General features: G+C 42.9%; 1 protein-coding gene across 1 annotated transcript in view; it reads left to right on the top strand.

Moving 5' to 3' along the window:
- Positions 1–18,868, top strand: part of ERICH6B (glutamate rich 6B) — a 66,157-nt gene that overhangs the window by 31,642 nt on the left and 15,647 nt on the right. The window contains 4 exon segments of the mRNA XM_055359617.2: positions 956–1,044; positions 7,418–7,554; positions 12,090–12,151; positions 14,352–14,509. Coding sequence (XP_055215592.2) covers positions 956–1,044; positions 7,418–7,554; positions 12,090–12,151; positions 14,352–14,509 — 446 coding nt within the window.

Raw genomic sequence — 18,868 nt, forward strand, 5'->3', positions numbered from 1 at the left:
CTGAGTTCTTCTCTCAGAATCACCTTCCCAGGAGTATGGAAGAGAGGCTCAAGCTGTACTGATCAATTCCACAATTCATCTTGCACCCAGGCTCCCCGGAGGCTCTAAGCCACTCTCCTGGCCCGGAGAGTCACCAGCCTGCAGCTGACTGTTTTAGGAACAAGGGCATTCACTGTCTCTGGAAGACATTCTCCATCCAACTCACTGGCTCGGTGATTCATCTCTTATGCTCTGATTAGTAATTATGAATCATATGCAATTCTAGAAATTGGTAAATTTTGACAAGCCTGGTGGAAGACAGATATATTTCTTGAAATTTCCAAGTGAAAATCACACTCGGAATGAGTCTCCCTCAGAACAAAATCTAAAGTCCTTCCCACAGCCTACAAGGTCCTTTGAAAGCTGGCCCCCGCCCACCACCTGCCCACCTACTCCTCCTTCCCTCCCTCACTCGCCCGACTCCTCTCTGACCTCCCCTCGGGATGTGCAACTTCACGTCTGCTCTACTGCGGGCATACCATAGGGTTCCGCCTGCCATGTGTCAAACACGCCCCTCCCACACTCACCTCAGGGCCTTTGCACCTAGTCCTCTGCCGGAATGTGTGGGTATGTTCATTCTGCCTGCATGGCCTTCTGCCTGCGCATTCCTTACTTCACTCAGGACTCATTCAAAGACCACTTTGTCAGACTGACCCTCACCAGCCACCAGGAACATGCACTTGCTTTCTTAAGTCAGCCACTGAAACTGACCCTCTTATTCCTATTTTGTTAGTATCCCCAAGTTGAGTTTTAGGTCATGTGATTAACCTATTTAACATCTCATTGATGATGTATGCATTTTTTGGAAGGGCAAAGGTAAATACCATCAATCTATTTCTATTCTTTTTAAATTTTTTACGTTTTTGGTTTTCTTTCCACATGCCCTTCCTTTCGACACTCCTTCCAAAATTGAAAGTCCTGGAGTTTGCTTCTAAAGAGAACTTTTGGGATGGTATAACAGATGAGTCCATTGACAAGCTGGAAGTGGAAGATTTAGATGAAAACGTAAGTTGGATAAAAACTTGAGACCCCCCCTTCCTCCAAATGTAGGGTGGCCCAAGCCTAGCCCAGGCAAGCTGGCTGAGGTCTTGGGTTCTGAGGACCTGGGTTTTCTTTTTGCCTCATATATCCCAGACTGGGTGTTAGAGAAGACAGCAACCCAGAAACTCCAAAAAGCACAGACAGAAAAGCCCCAAGGAAAGCCTACTCCCTCTATGTAGATGGGGCAACTTGGCAAGACAGAAAACTCCAGATGCTAACCTCTCTACTCCAGGCAGCCACCACAGCAAATAGCAGTGGTGTTTCTCTCCCATCTCTGCAGGCCTGTGACTACCACCACCCTGCAGAGAGACACAGAACCAGCCTTGGAAATTCAAAAGGGTGCTCTCCCCAGCTGTTCCCAATCACCAGAGGGGAGATGGGGAGTCATCATGGTTTCAATAAGCCTTACATCCACTGGATGTTTTCTTGTCTTTAAGACAAAATTTGTGTTATGATTTTGTAAATATGCCACATGAATGTTTTGCCTACGGGGGTAGCCTAGTGGCTCGAATTTCCTGCATCAACTTCCTCTAGGGCTTACACTCCATGCTGATTCTGAGGGAAGCATTATTATTCCTCGTGTTCTCGACTGCTAAGAAGACTTCTCAGATTGTAGGTACTGACTACAATCCTAAAAATTAAATCTTGTGTCTCTGGAACCCAAAGTTAAGCAGATATATGTTCCTAAATTTATAAAAGAAAACGCAAATAACTAAATATTTCATTTTGTAAATGTTTTTAATTGAGAAATTTTCTGGTCTCAGTTCATATTTAGTCCTAAATTCTGTACTTGCCTCTCTACAGCACCGTATTACTAAGATTTACTGAAATACCGCAATGAAGGGAGGAAAAAAAATGACATAAATTTAGATTTACTGCTTTGGATTTACAAAGGCAGGAAAGTAAACTCAGGCATTTTGGAAAGATTATTCAACTAGAGTTGAAACCTGAAGGAATTGTTTTAGTTAGACACAAATTATTCAGAAATCTTCAAGGCTCCTGTCCATTGATGTTTTGCTATATCAGGTGGCACTGAATTCTCAGGTGACAGACACATCTTCCATGTGTGTGTTCTGGAAGGACATGGCAGATTTGGGAGCATTCCAGAGTTTTCCTTGGGACGCGTGGGCTGAGCAGGGGAGCTCTCATCACAAGCACCGTGCCATTCCAGGACTTTGCTACTAAAGGATTTTAGGCAAGAATGTGACACCATTAGACTTGTTTTTAATTTCTTTAAGTACTTCGATTCAAACTACCTAAACTGTCTAGCTTTTACACTGTGAAGCTATCAGCTGCACACCATTTTAAAATATTGAAGTAGGAAAGAAGGCTATGAAATAAATGTCTCAAGCCTCTACTTCCTTAATGAAATAACTGCTGTATACTGCTATTTATGTATCCTGGAAATTTTAACGCATATACACATATACATATATTTTAAAACACATGCATATCCACAAATGGAATCATGATATACATTCTGTTCAATAACTTACTTTTCCCTTAATGACATATTTTGGAAAGCTTTGGTATTCCATTACATCTTGTACCATAACTTAACTAGCGCCCTGTCAATGGATGTTTAAGTTGTTTCCAGTCTTGTATTGCGTGTGTGTGTGTACATATAAATATATATGAATTCTATGCGATGAATGGTACATATATTATTACATACAAATGCAAGTGTATGTAAAGAATAAATTTCTAGCAGTTGATGCTGGAACCAGAGCTATCTGCATCCTTAACTCAAAAAGCATTGACAAATTTCCCTACCAGTAAGTTGTACCATTTTCCTATTCCCACCTAGAGGACATGAGAATGCCTCCTCCATCATATCCTCTACCACCAAGGGTCATAATTCTGGCCCATCTGATAGGGTGGAAATAGCATCTTATTGTTGGTTTTTGCATCTCCTCCATTATGAAAGGTGCCGGGCATTTTGACAATTATTGGACATTTGTGTCTCTCTGTGACTGGCCAGTTGGTGTTGTCTTCTCTTCTACCATGTTGCTTATTTCTCTTTCTTTCTGATTTGTGAGGGTTTTTAATATATGAAAGACCTTAATTCTTTTTCTGACATACATGTAAATTTGTTTCCAGTTTGTATTTTGTTTTCCAACCTTCTTCTTGGTATTTTCCATGACAGGGTCATTTTTTATGTGCAGATAGTCTCACGTATCAGTATTTTCTTTTCTGATTACTAAGTATTGTTTCATGTGTAGAGAGGTCTTTTCACTCCTCAAAAGAGTTTTTATAATTCATTTACTTGTTCTTCTAGCTCTCTAAGGGATCTCTTTAAAACTATGTGGACTTTATTTGGGGAAACAATATGGCGTAGGAGATCTAGCCAAAGCCCCCCAAAATACTGAGTCCTTTCTCCGAGGAAAGGATCAAATTTGCATTTTTAAATGTCACTCTGGTGGCTTTGTGGATGATGAATTGGAGGGGAGAGGCTGAGGGCAGGAAGATTAGTAATATGTAGCGGTACAGATGAACACATGGGAAAGCCTGGCAGCTCAGGGCAGTGCCCAGCACAGCTGCCATGACATGGTACAGATTTCTACTCTAGAGGCTGGAAAGCTGAAGAGGACAAGAAGGGTACATTTGTAGGGTGAGGTAGAAAGTTCTATTTGGTACACACTGAGTGTTAAGTTTCTATGAGATATCCAGATAAAGTTCGATTGAAAACCAGAAATATACAATCTAGGTCTCCTGGGAGAAAGCTCTTGGCTAAAGATTTTTATTTGGAATCTGTATTAGTTTGCTAAGCCCTGTTGTTAACAAAGTGCCACCTTTGAGTGGCTTGAACAACAAAATTTACTATATCATACTTCTGGAGACTCAAAATCTGAAATCAAGGTGTTGGCACAGTTGGTTCCTTGTGAGGGCTGTGAGGGAAGGATATGGCCCAGGTCTCTCTCCGTGACTTGCAGAGGACCATCTTCTCCTACATCTGTTCACCCCATTCTCCCTCCATGCATGTCTCTATGTCCACATTTCCCCGGGCTGTAAAGACACCAGTCATACTGGATTAGAGCCCACCCTAAGGACCTCATTTCAACTTGAGTACCTCTGTGAAGAACCTATCTCCAAACGATCGCAGTCTAAGGGAGACTTCACAGACTTCATTGCAGTCTAAGGTATTGAACTTCAACATATGAATTTGGGTGGCAGGGAAGCGGGGAAACACAATTCAACCATAATAGAATCCTTAGCAAACAGTTGAAGCCTTAGACGGAGAGAGGATCACAAGGCATTTTTTTGTCTGACTACTGCAGGTAGACAATACCCCCTGTCCCCCAACTCATAAAAACATTCCAGCATTAGCTGGTGTTTACACATGAGCCTAGGAGCTTTCTTGGTTTGCAGTTAGTGTGGAGAATAGTTTTTGGTAAGCAAGGAAGAATCCAAAAAAAAAAATGGTTGGAGGGAATGATGCCATATCTTCTTATCTAAATGCCATAGACAGAAATAGGACCCCTATGATTAGGGTGTAAAGACTAGTCACTTACGAAAACTAGTCATGATACACATTGTGAAACTCTAGACACAGCAGTGCTACTCCAGGGTCCAGGTGACAAAGTATGTCACAGGGCTGAGGAGTCCTTTCCTCCTGACATCTATGCCACTCTGTTCCCCAAGCATTGAATGCTCAGGTTGCTGTGGCAGCACATATGGCACAGACGCTGCATTCCCAGGATAGGCAGTGATGCAGCTTGGCAAAGCAGCGCGTCTCCAAGCAACATGGTAGGCAGCAGATATGGACAAGTAGGGACAGAGCAGGAGGAGAAGAATGGAGTGAATGCCACACGGAACCTGCAGCTGCAGTGGAGCGAATGCCACACGGAACCTGCAGCTGCAGTGGAGCGAATGCCACACGGCACCTGCAGCCGCAATGGAGTGAATGCCATATGGAATCTGCAGCTGCAATGGAGCGAATGCCACATGGCAGCTGCAGCTGCAATGGAGTGAATGCCATATGGAACCTGCAGCTACAATGGAGCGAATGCCATATGGAACCTGCAGCTGCAATGGAGTGAATGTCACACGGAACCTGCAACTGCAATGGGGCAAATACCATGTGGAACCTGCAGCTGCAATGGGGCAAAAAGCCACATGGAACCTGCGGCTGCAATGGGGTGAATGCCACACAGAACCTGCGGCTGCAAGACTTGTTTAAGTAAACTTCTGAGGCACATTTTGAGAGACTACCAGAAACCAGAGGGGTACAAACCAGGGAGAGGAAGCTAAAGCCCTCCTATTTGGAGGGGGTCTATCAACCTATAGTTCAGTTATTCTGACAACTTGACTCATTGCTATTTTTAATTTACTATCATATGTTTGTTTCATTTTTTTCTTGTAAAGGCAGGGTCTCACTATGTTGCCCAGGCTGGTCTCAAACTCCTGGGCTCAAGTGATCCACCCACCTCAGCCTCCCAAATTGCTGTGATTACAGGTGTGAGCCACCATGCCCAGCCTTCATTTTTTATTTCAGTGATACACTTATGCATCGCAAACCTTGCTGTGAAAATTCTTTTGGTTGCAAGAACCAGATATTAACCCAGGAGAGGTCTCTGGGCATGGGAGACCTCATCAATGAGGTTCCCAGCACACCTACCATGATGATAGGGATAGTTCCACTCTGTAGGCTAGGCAAACAAATGGAATAAACCCCATAAGACGTCACATATGCTGGCTGCATAGAGTGGGGTGGCACAGTCTAGAGAACCTCAGTTAGACCCACCCAGGTGGTCGGCCATCCAGCAGACCACAACAGACATTCTATTTTCTGGAGAACAGAACATAAAATGCAAACAGAATGGGGATAGATCACTGGCCTAGGCAAACAGAAAGTCACTTCATCCCAAAGGAGGGATTGTCAACAATGAGGAATTTAGAGGCAGGAATATGGGCAGCAAAGGCCTTCACCTCAACCTGTCCTGAAGCACTGACTCAAGAAATAGAGAGAGACAGGGCTCAGAGGCTAGGAATCAGGCAAGCCGGACCTAAAGCACCCCAGCTTTCTCCCAACCTAGAAACACTGGCCAGCCATAAGCCATATCCTTGTATCTGTCCCAGATCATGTGAAACTTCGGATATGTTGGTCTTTCACTTGCTGTAGGAAGATAGTGAGTTAATGGTATATTTTCCATGATCATACATTGAACAACAGCAATCTCAACCTGTTGGTAAGCAAAGAACAGGGAACATGACCGATCCCTGGCTGTCCTAAGAAGCCAGCTTCACTTTCCATCAAAAGGGATCCAAAACACAAACTCTTGTGAGGACCCACCTATGGGTCAATCCTGGTCAGCAGCACAGACATGGAAAAGAATGATCAAACTGGCCAAATAAAAAGGCAGCTTGTGGACAAGTGCTGTGGCACACACCTGTAGTTCCAGCACTTTGGGAGCCTGATGCAGGCAGATCACTTGAGGCCAGGAGTTCAAGACCAGCCTGGCCAACATGGTGAAATCCCATCTCTACTAAAGATACAAAAATTAGCTGGGCATGGTGGCACGTGCCTGTGATCCCAGCTACTCAGGAGGCTGAGGCATGAGAATCACTTGAACCCGGGAGGCGGAGGTTGCAGTGAGCCCTGATTGTGCCACTGCACTCCAGCCTAGGCAACAGAGTGAAACCCCATCTTAAAAAAAAAAAAAAAGGCAGCTTGTAACATCATTACTTTGGAAGAATCTTTAAAAGAAGAACTGCCCAATACAGTGATGCATAAGGTGCTTTGCTACTTTTCTGAAGACTCATTCTTCACATTGAATAAATAAATCACCATTGGGAGCTTGGCCATTTGTAGAATGCAGAAAACTTGTGCTCTTAAAGCATGGAAGCATTTTTACATTCCATAGCCATCTCCACATTTGAAAAAAAAGATAATTGTATGTTCTCCAAAGATTTTTTGGCATGTTGATGTTTAAAAAAAATTTTAAGGAAATTGAGGAACAAGAAGAGGATATGATGATAATGGAAATACTCTTTAAAAGAATTCTTGCTAACCATCCTATGAGTCCCATTTTCTTTTTCCTTTTGTTTTTTTATCTTCAACTTTTAAATTCAGGGTACAGGATGTGCAAGTTTGTTACATAGGTAAACGTGTGCCATGGTGGTTTGCTGCACAGATTAGCCCATCACCTAGGTATTAAGCCCAGCATCCATTAGCTATCCTTTCTGTTGCTCTCCCTCCCCCCGCCCCTGGTTCCCATTTTTGTATTTTTAGAATAATATGTTGAAGTGTCACACAGTACCTTTGAGAGTCAGAAAAGTGATTAACAAATCATTAATTTCCATTTTCTGAATATTTCATTCTTTGATCCTTTTGTAGTTTTTGAACAGCTCCTATCAGACAGTATTTAAAACAATAATCAAAGAAATGGCTGCTCACAATGAACTGGAAGAGGATTTTGACATTCCCCTAACTAAGCTACTGGAAAGTGAAAACAGATGGAAACTGGTAATTATGTAAGTAACTGGTGAGGCCAAGTGATTGGTCAGTGGATTTGGGTATGCCAGAGGTGGCAGCAGGGAAAGTGTAAATTGAGCCATCAACAAAAAAGAGCAAGTCAGGACCAGACAGGTTCCCTGAGTCAAGGAGCGGGAACAGGCCAAGCACAGGGAAAGGGTGAGATCCAGGGGTCAGATGGGCAGAATGATCCAGCTGCCAGACCAAAATCAAACTCAAGAGCAAGGACGTTGCAAGCATGGGAGATACAGGATAAGATCAAGGCAGGTGGTGACAGAGGCTGGAAATTCAGGGTAAGAAAAGGCTTGCAGGGACCATGAACTTGTACCAAAGTCTAGGGAGCAAAGTTCAGACCCCTGGCACTTAAGGAGAAGACACTGGGGAATCAAGACCTGGGGCATCTGCCCACCAAATTCCCTGGCTTCACGCTAGGTGAGCTAATGCTTTTCCATGCATCCTGAAGGAGGGAGAGCCTTGAGCTTCACTGACCTGGGGTCATGGCCAGGGCCCCTGTAAGGTTATTGTAGACCTGTGTCACTGGCATCAGGTCTTTCTAGCTGTCAAGGCCCCAGGTCACAAAATGTTCCAGCCATTTGTACACTGTATTAGTTCATTTTCATGCTGCTGATAAAAACCCAAGACTGGGCAATTTACAAAAGAAAGATATTTAATGGACTTACAGTTCCATGTGACTGAGGAGGCCTCATAATCATGGCAGAAGGTGAAAGGCACATCTTACTTGGTGGTAGGCAAGTGAAGACAGCTTTTTCAGGGAAACTCCTCCTTATAATAACCATCAGATCTCATGAGACTTACTCACTATTACGAGAACAGAACTGGAAAGACCTGCCCCCATGATTCAATTACCTCCCACTGGGTCCCTCTCACAACACGTGGGAATTCAACATGAGATTTGGGTGGGAACACAGCCAAACCACATCATCCCACCACCAGCCCCTCTCAGTCTCATATCCTCACATTTCAAAACCAATCATGCCTTCCCAACAGTCCCCCAAAGTCTTAACTCATTTCAGCATTAATTCAAAAGTATACAGTCCAAAGTCTCATCTGAGACAAGGCAAGTCCCTTCTGCCTATGAGCCTGTAAAATCAAAAGCAAGTTAGTTACTTCCTAGATACAATGGGGGTACAGGCATTGGATAAATACAGCTGTTCCAACTGAGAGAAATTGGCCAAAACGAAGGGGCTACAGGCCCCATGCAAGTCCAAAATCCAATAGGACAGTCATTAAACCTGAAAGTTCCAAAATAATCTCCTTTAACTCCATGTCTCACATCCAGGTCACGCTAATGCAAGAGGCGGGTTCCCATGGTCTTGGGCAGCTCTGCCCCTGTGGCTTTGCAGGGTATAGCCTCCCTCCCAGATGCTTTCATGAGCTGGCATTGAGTGTCTGAGGCTTTTCCAAATGTACAGTGCAAGCTGTCAGTGGATCCACCATTCTGGGGTCTGGAGGATGGTGGCCCTCTTTTCACAGCTCCATTAGGTGGTGCCCCAGTAGGGACTCTGTGTGGGGGATCTGACCCCATATTTCCCATCCACACTGCACTAGCAGAGATTCTCCATGAGGACCCCGCCCCTACAGCAAACTTCTGCCTAGGCATCCAGACGTTTCTATACATCCTCTGAAATCTAGGCAGAGGTTCCCAAACCCCAATTCTTGACTTCTGTGCACTCACAGGCTCAACACCATGTGGTAGCTGCCAAGGCTTGGGGTTTACACCCTCTGAAGCCACGGCCCAAGCTCTATGTTGGCCCTTTTTAGCCATGGCTGGAGCAGCTGGTATGCAAGGCACCAAGTCCCCTAGGCCGCACACAACACAGGGACCTTGGGCCTGGCCCATGAAACTATTTTTTCCTCCTAGGCCTTCAGGCCTGTGATGGGAGGGGCTGCTGTGAAGACCTCTGACACCCTGGAGACATTCTTCCCATTGTCTTGGGGATTAACATTCCGCTCCTCATTACTTATGCAAATTTCTGCAGCTGGCTTGAATTTCTTCTCAGAAAATAGAATTTTCTTTTCTATTGCATTGTCAGGCTGCAAATTTTCTGAAATTTTATGCTCTGCTTCCCTTAGTAAACTGAATGCCTGTAACAGCACCCAAGTCACCTCTTGAATGCTTTGCTGCTTAGAAATTTCTTCCACCAGCTACACTAAATCATCTCCCTCAAGTTCAAAGTTTCACAAATCTCTAGGGCAGGGGCAAAAATGCTGCTAATCTCTTTGCTAGAACATAAAAGGCTCACCTTTGCTCCAGTTCCCAACAAGTTCCTCATTTCCATCTGAGACCACCTCAGCCTGGACTTTTTTGTCAGCATTTTGGGCAAAGTCATTCAACAAGTCTCTAGGAAGTTCCAAACTTTCCCATATTTTCCTGTCTTCTTCTGAGGCCTCCAAACTGTTCCAACTCCTGCCTGTTACCTAGTTCCAAAGTCACTTCCACATTTTCAGGTATCTTTGAGCTGCACCCCACTCTACTGGTACCAGTTTACTGTATTAGTCTGTTTTCACACTGCTGATAAAGACATGCCCAAGACTGGGCAATTTACAAAAGAAAGAGATTTAATGGACTTACAGTTCCACATGGCTGGGGAGGCCTCAGAATCATGGTGGAAGGTGAAAAGCACATCTCACATGGTGGCAGACAAGAGAAGAGAGCTTTTACAGAGAAATTCAATAACATTCAGATCTCATGAGACTTTTTCACTATCACAAGAACAGCATGGAAAAGATGCCCCCATGGTTCAGTTACCTCCCACCAGGTTCCTCTCACCACACATGGGAATTCAAGATAAGATTTGGGTGGCGAGACAGTCAAACTATATCATACATACACCCAGCCTGTGGTGCAGGCATGCTCTCAGCATGGAAGCCTGCTCTTTCCTTTATCCACTGTCAGAAACCTGGAGAGCCAGGTATGAGTTTGTGCCCCCATGGGTCTGTTGCAGACTCTCCGGCAGTGGCACCAGGGACAGGCTGTGTGAAACAAGGTGCCCTACCTAATCACGTGGGCAAGTTCAGGTGTTCACAAAAGTCAGGAAGAGATTGACTGCCAGCAACTTCCACTGTGGACTCAGTAGAGGCATGGGGCAAGAGACCCCCAGGGCTTCTCTGGGAAATGGGAAGGCAAAACACAAAGAACTCCCAAGCTTTTGGATCAGCAAAAACAAACACCAAATAATATCTCTATACGTTATCCAACCACCTCTGTGCCATTTCCTCCCTCTCTTCCCATTTACACAGTATCAAAGGCTTATTCTAACCTAATTGCATTCAACAGATATTTCATGTGCACCTACTATGTGCTAATTTAGGCTCTAGGGATACAGTAGAGTGTACCCCAGTCTCTGGTATTGAAGAGCCACCTGATGGGGATTCCACTCGCTTGCAAAGGTGGGCAAAAAACAAGAGACGAACAGCCAGTCTTCCCAAAAGGGACTTGGGTGCCTCTGGCTAGATCCCCTCACTGGAGTTTAACTCTCATCTGTGTTTGGTATCCTGCTCTGAGCATAAAGGATAGGCCCCCACTCCACCCATTCCTTGGTCCTTATTTTTTCACAGGTGCCAATAGGCTAGGTAACTGCTTCAATTCCATTGAAAGTCCTTGCATTATAAGTGAATAACATTTGGTACAAATGGGCCATGGACTTATTCTAAAATTTCCCTATTGCTTCTAGGGTACGAATAAGGGAACCATTGCTCTGTGCTAGGTAACAGTGCAGCCCTTTCCAGCAAAGGATGTTTGCTTCCTGGAGTTACTCTGGGCTAAATTAATATGCCCTCTTCAAGGAATCTGATCTAAGGATTTAAAATCTGCAATGGCAAAGGCCTCCTTTTCAGATCCAATTAAGCCTGGGAAGCTTACTCTTTCTGGCACATTCCCTTTCAAAGGGGCTCTGATCTGAGAACTAGAAAACACAGCTGCCCTGGAGAGCACTCTTATTTGGAAGGAAAACAGTCCACACCACTGAAATGCCAGGATGACTCACTCTGTGTGTTGACATGAGAGGGAGAAAAGGGCTTGATCACGTTGAAGAGCTGTGACTTGTGTGGCTTTCATGATAAGTCCTTTTGAGTAAGGCTATTTGAAATTGTCCTACTAAATGCAAAGGGGTTTCAGGTGGTTCTGGGTTTCACTGGGATATAGACAAGCTGCAGAAAATCAAATCCATCTGTGTGAGTTAATAATAGGGCCATACTTGCATTTGGACCTCCCTGCTCTGTCAGCTGCCCCCAAGATTACCCTCGTTGAATTCGTTTAGAAGGGTTTAGGGTTCAGCCGTATGCCCTGGTTGTGGGTCAGACCACACGAGGGAAGCACTAAGTGGATATCAGGCACCATCCCTTTACTCCTGGGCATTGACTCGAAGAAAACTGGCCTAGAAAGCAAAGCCATTGGCCCTATTTCCACCTGCGAAAGAGACTCTGCAGGCTCCAGCACTGTCTGCACTGTGTGTGATGGCATGTATGCGTGAACTTAGTCTTGGCTTCTAAAGATGATCCACTTTACTTTTAGGTTGAAGAAAAATTATGAAAAGTTCAAGGAAACAATCTTCTGGATTAAGAGGAGACGTGAAGGTAGGCACCACTCCACCATTTTCCACCACGTGCTGGCTCTCATGTCCGCATCCCACCGCCTCTCCCCTTCTGCATGTACTGTAAAGAAGGTGGAAGGGCTCATTCACTCACTTCAGTGCCTACAGGGCTAATGTGGTCCTGGCTGCCAGGGATGAAATACCAAGCATGACAGACACAGTCTAGGGCCCCAGTGAGTTTCTCTTTTGGTAGCAGGGGCAGGTGGGGGATCTGAACACAGAGAGAGTCACCTTGGCATTTCAGTGGTGTGGACTGTCTTACTTCCCAATAAGGATGCTCTCCAGGGCAGCTGTGTTTTCTGGTTCTCAGATCAGAGCTCCATTGAAAGAGAATGCTCCAGAAAGAGTGAGCTTCTCAGGTTTCATTGGTCTATTCTTGGAAGGATAGACAAGAAAGTAGGGAATTACCATACAGAATGGTTAGGCCCTGTGATGGGAAGGGGACACTGTGGAACCACACAGTAAGGGATCTAACACAGATATGGGGGAGTGGGGTACTCCAGGAAAGGAATATTAATGCAAAAATTGGAAAACAAATAGCTCCTTTACCAAGAGACTAAAGGCATTTGGTGTCCAGCTATTGAGATTTGCAAATCATGGAAGTTACCAGCTTCATGGATCTAATCATGGAAGGCTTCAGTGAAGGGACTAAGCTATCTTCATTCAAAAACTCATACTACAACACGAAGTATCTTCCAGGTGACTGGACCCAATTAACATGAAAATGATAGCAATATTCATGGGAGATATAGCGATAATCAATCATGGTACTTTTTCTTGCTGAGCCTTGTCTCTGCCTGATTCTCTCTCAATAGAGTACACTTACCCCCAGTACCAATTCATGCCCCTGACCTAACTCTTAAGGAATAGCTGCTGCAGGCCCTGCCTGCCTCTCCTGAATCCTGTGTCACCTCTAACCCATCCCCACTCCAGCCTCCAACCACACAGTGCTTATGCTGGGACTCCTCCTTTGCATGCTACAGATTTACCTTCCATTGGAGGTGGAAATCTTCTCAGCTTCAAAGCCCGGTTAAGTTCCCTCCCATGAGCTCTCATGGAAGCCTGTATTGACCTCAATGATGGGACACACGGTGCTCTCCTAACTGACCTCCCCTTAAGTAGTGAGCTGGGGCTCCTCACCCCCACCAAGAGCATGTTGGCTGATACCACAGCTAGAAGCCCCTCACCACGGCTCCAGCCACTCAGCTCCCACTGTTAAGCACTTATCAAAACCCAATAGGCTTGTTTTTCAGTTGTCCCTACTAGTTTAGTTCCAAAATTCAATTGTCATAAAAATGGACAAAATGAATATAAAAAGAAACTTGTTGCTATGAAATGAAAACTAAGTTGAATGCTTTAAAAAACAAAACTCAGCCAGGTGTGGTGCCTCATGCCCATAATCCCAACACTTTGGGCAGCTGAGACGGGATAATCCTTTCAGGCCAGGAGTTTGAGACGAGCCTGGCCAACATGGCAAAACCTCGTCTCTACATTAGCCAGGTGTGGTGGCACACGCCTGTAATCCCAGCTGAGGCACAAGAATTGCTTGAACCCAGGAGGCAGAGGTTGCAGTGAGCCAGGGTCATGCCACTGCACTCCAGCCTGGGCGACAGAGCAAGATTCTGTCTCAGTCAATCAGTCAATCAATCATTGGTGTGATTTGAGCAAAAATGATCACAGAGCCCAATCATCAGACCTGTACATTGTCTTACCTTTTAAATGACATGTTAATATACACTTCGGTTTTACCTTTTTTTGATGACTCCCTGACTTTCGCCTGTTTTTTCAATTAGCAGCCACACCATTCACTGGGTGAGCATTCCTCTCATTACGTTGTAGTTGGCATTATCATTGTGTCACCCACTCATACCCACACATCTGTACAGGTTGACCATCACTGTCATATCAGGCATCCAGCACTGGGCTGACACACACTAGGCACTTGATAAGTACATGTTGAGTGAATGTGTGACCAAACAGAGTGAGCTGGAATGTCAGCCCCAACATTTCTCTCTTCAAAGGCCTTAATCTTCCCACTACCCGACAGCCTTCCTTACCGGGGAAAAATGGCAGATCTCCCAAACCCTCAAACTCCCTTTGGCACCTTGAGAGAGACAGATCTAAGTTTCCTTTCTCTTTCCCACCAAAATCTTATTCAATGCAATCATTGAATTGAATGGCAGCTCAAAAGTTAACAGAGATGACCAGTTTCACATTTCATTTAATGAGCAAGCCAACACCTGAGAAGCCTGAGACAGAAGAAATCCAAAAGCCTCAACGTGTTGTTCGTCATAGGAAGAAATTAGAACGAGATAAGGAATGGATACAGAAGAAGACAGTGGTAAGAGGGACAGTATATTGCTGTTTTTTACTTTGCACAGGATTTTTTTGGCTCTGGTGAGGTGTGCATACACCACCAGAGAGCTGTAAGGAACAACACACAATGTAAACACAAAAATGTATCCAAGATATCAGAGGTACACATGAGTGTGTGGGTTGTTGGCAGACTGACTAGGATTTTTACTAGGATTTATTGAGTCTTCTGCCTGCAGGTTCTCTATTAGGCAATTGGATGGGTTTGAGAGTGGAATAAAGGAAATGTATATTATATAGGCCCCAGCCAGACACTGCGGCATGCATCTGTAGTCCCAGCTGCTTAGGAGGGTGAGGAGGGAGGATCACTTGAGCCCAGGAGTTCGAGGCTGCAGTGTTCTATGATCACGCCTGTAAATAGCCACTGTACTCTAGTAGCCTAGGCAACATAGCAAGACCCTGCCTCTAAAAAGAAAAAGATATATATAGATCCATCCCCCTAACAAATTAGAATCCATATCAAAAATCAATCACACAGTGAATGGATAAATAAGCTATGGTACATTCATACAATTAAATATTATTCTGCATTAAAAAGAAATAAGCAATTAAGCCATGAAAAGTCATGGAGGAAACTTAAACACATATTACCAAGTGAAAGAAACCAATCTGAAAAGGTTACATATTATGATACCTACTATATGACATTCTGGAAAAGACAAAGCTATGGAGATAGTAAAAAGATCAGCAGTTGCTAGGGGGTGGGGGCAAGAAAGGATGAAAAGGTGAAACACAGGAGTTTTAGGGCAGTTAAACTCTTCCATATGATTCCACAATGTTGGATACATGTCATTGTACATTTGTCCAAATCCACAGAATGTGGAACATCAAGAGAGAACCCTAATGTAAACTCTGGGCTGTGGGTGATAATGGTTTGTCAGTGTAGGTTCACCAATTATAACAAATGTACCACTCTCGGGTGGGGGGGTGTTGATGGTTGGGGAGGCTGTGCATATATGGGAAACTGTACTTTCCACTCAATTTTTCCATAACCTGCTCTAAAAAATGAAGCCTATAAAAAAAATCTATCACATGGTAGTATTCATAAAGACTGATACTATTATACAAAGATCTGAGTGAAAACTAGTCTCAAAATATTAGAGTCATTCATTCCATGCAAATGAACACCAAAAGCGAGAAGGAGTAGCTATTCTTATGTCAGACAAAACAAACTTTAAAGCAATAGCAGTTTAGAAAGACAAAGAGGAAGATTATATAATGATAAAAGGCCTTGTCCAACAGGAAAATATCACAATCCTAAATATATATGCACCTAACATTGGAGCTCCCAAATTTATCAAACAATTACTACTGGACCTAAGAAATGAGATAGACACCAACACAATACTCCACTGACAGCACTAGACAGGTCATCAAGACAAGAAGTCAACAAAGAAACAATGGATTTAAACTACACCTTGGAACAAATGGACTTAACAGATATTTACAGAACATTCTACCCAACACTGCAGAATATACTTTCTATTCATCAGTGCATGGAACTTTCTCCAAGACAGACCATATGATAAGCCACAAAACAAGTCCCAATAAATTTAAGAAAATTGAAATTATATAAGCACTCTCTCAGACCACAGTGGAATAAAACTGGAAATCAACTCCGAAAGGAATACTCAAAACCATGCAAATACATGGAAATTAAATAACCTGCTCCTGAATGATTATTGGGTCAACAATGAAATCATGATGGAAATTTAAAAATTTTTAGAACTGAATGACAATAGTGACACAACCTATCAAAACCTCTGGGATACAGCAAAGGTGGCTAAGAGGAAAGTTAGTAGCCCTAAATGCCTACATCAAAAAGTCTGAAAGAGCACAAATAGACAATCTAAGGTCACACCTCAAGGAACTAGAGAAGCAAGAACAAATCAAACTCAAACCAAGCAGAAGAAAAGAAATAACCAAGATCAGAGCAGAACTAAATGAAACTGAAACCAAAAAAAAAGAAAAATGAAACAAAAATTGGTTCTTTGAAAAGATAAATAAAATTGATAGACCCCCAGCAAGATTAACCAAGAAAAGAAGAGAGAAAATCCAAATAAATTCAATTAGAAACAAAACGGGAGATAGTACAACTGACACCACAGAAATACAGAAGATCATTCAAGGCTACTATGAACACTTTTACATGCATAAACTAGAAGACCTAGAGGAGACAGACAAATTCCTGGCATAATACAATCCTCCTAGCTTAAATCAGGAAGAATTAAATACCCTGAACAGACCAATAACAAGCAGTGAGATTGAAATGGTAATTTTAAAAATTACTAACAAAAAAAATTCTACCAGACATTCAAAGAATTGGTACCAATCCTATTGACACTATTCCACAGGGAAAGAAAGAGGGAATCCTCCCTTAATCATTCTGTGAAGCCAGTGTCACCCTAATACCAAAACCAGGAAAGGACATACCAAAAAAAGAAAACTACACACCAATATCCCTGGTGAACATAGATGTAAAAATCCTTAACAAAATACTAACTAACCGAATCCAATAACATATCAAAAAGATAATCCACCATGATCAAGTGGGTTTCATACCAGGGATGCAGGAATGGTTTACCATATCCAAGTCAATAAATGTGATTCACAACATAAATGAATTAAAAACAAAAATCACATGATCATCTCAATAGACACAGAAAAAGCACTCAACAAAATCCAGAATCCCTTTATAATTAAAACTCTCAGCAAAATTGGCATACCAGGGACATACCTCAATGTAATAAAAGCCATCTATGACAAATCCACAGCCAACATAATACTGAATGGGGAAAAGTTGAAAGCATTCCGTCTGAGAACTGGAACAAGACAAGGATGCCCACTCTCACCACTTCTCCTCAACATAGTACTGGAAGGCCTAGCCAAAGCAATCAGACAAGAGAAAGAAAGGGCATCCAAATTGGTGAAGAGGAAGCCAAACTGTCACTGTTTGCTGATGATACGATTGTATGCCTAGAAAACCCTAAAGACTCCTCCAGAAAGCTCCTAGAACTGATAAATTAATCCAGCAAAATTTCCAGATACAAAATTAATGTACACAAATCAGTAGCTCTCCTCTACACCAACAGTGACCAAGCTGAGAATCAAATCAAGATCTCAACTTTTTACAATAGCTGCAAAAAATAAAATAAAATACATAGGAATATATCAAACCAAGGAGGTAAAAGATCTCTACAAGGAAAACTACAAAACACTGCTGAAAGAAATGATAGACAACACAAACAAATGGAAACACATCCCATGCTCGTGGATGGGTAGAATCAATATTGTGAAAATGACCATAGTGCCAAAAGCAAACTAGAAATTCAATGCAATTCCCATCAAAATACCACCATCATTCTTCACAGAACTAGAAAAAAAAATCCTAAAATTCACGTGGAATGAAAAAAGAGCCCACATAGCCAAAGCAAGACTAAGCAAAAAGAACAAATCTGGAGGCATCACATTACCTGATTTCAAACTATACTATGAGGCCATAGTCACCAAAACAGCATGGTACTGGTATAAAAATAGGCACGTAGACCAATGGAACAGAACACGGAACCCAGCAAGAAACCCAAATACCTATAGCCAACTGATCTTTGACAAAGCAAACAAAAACATAAAGTGGAGAAAGGACATCTTATTCAACAAATGGTGCTGGGATAACTGGCAAGCAACATGTAGGAGAATGAAACTGGATCCTCATCTCTCACCTTATACAGAAATAAACTCAAGATAGATCAAGGACTTAAATCTAAGACCTGAAACTATAAAAATTCTAAAAGGCAACATTGGAAAAACTTTTCTAGACATTGGCTTAGGCAAGGATTTCATGACCAAAAACCCAAAAGCAAAGGCAATAAAAACAAAGATAAATAGCTGGGACTTAATTAAACTAAAGAGCTTTTGCGCAGCAAAAGGAACAGTCAGCAGAGTAAAAAGACAACCCACAGAGTAGGAGAAAATCTTCACAATCTATACATCTGACAAAGGACTAATATCCAGAATCTACAACAAACTCAAACAAATTAGCAAAAAAAAAAAAAATCCCATCAAAAAATGGGCCAAGGACATGAATAGACAATTCTCAAAAGAAATGCAAATGACCAACAAGTGTGAAAAAATGCTCAACATCACTAGTGATCAGGGAAATGCAAATCAAAACCACAATGCCATACCACCTTACTCCTGCAAGAATGGGCCATAATCAAAAAATCAAAAAATAATAGATGTTTGTGTGGATGCGGTGAACAGGGAACACTTCTACACTGCTGGGGGGAATGTAAACTAGTACAACCACTATGGAAAACCGTGTGGAGAT

This window comes from Gorilla gorilla, chromosome 14 (assembly GCF_029281585.2).
Source record: "Gorilla gorilla gorilla isolate KB3781 chromosome 14, NHGRI_mGorGor1-v2.1_pri, whole genome shotgun sequence".
Classification (NCBI taxonomy): domain Eukaryota; kingdom Metazoa; phylum Chordata; class Mammalia; order Primates; family Hominidae; genus Gorilla; species Gorilla gorilla.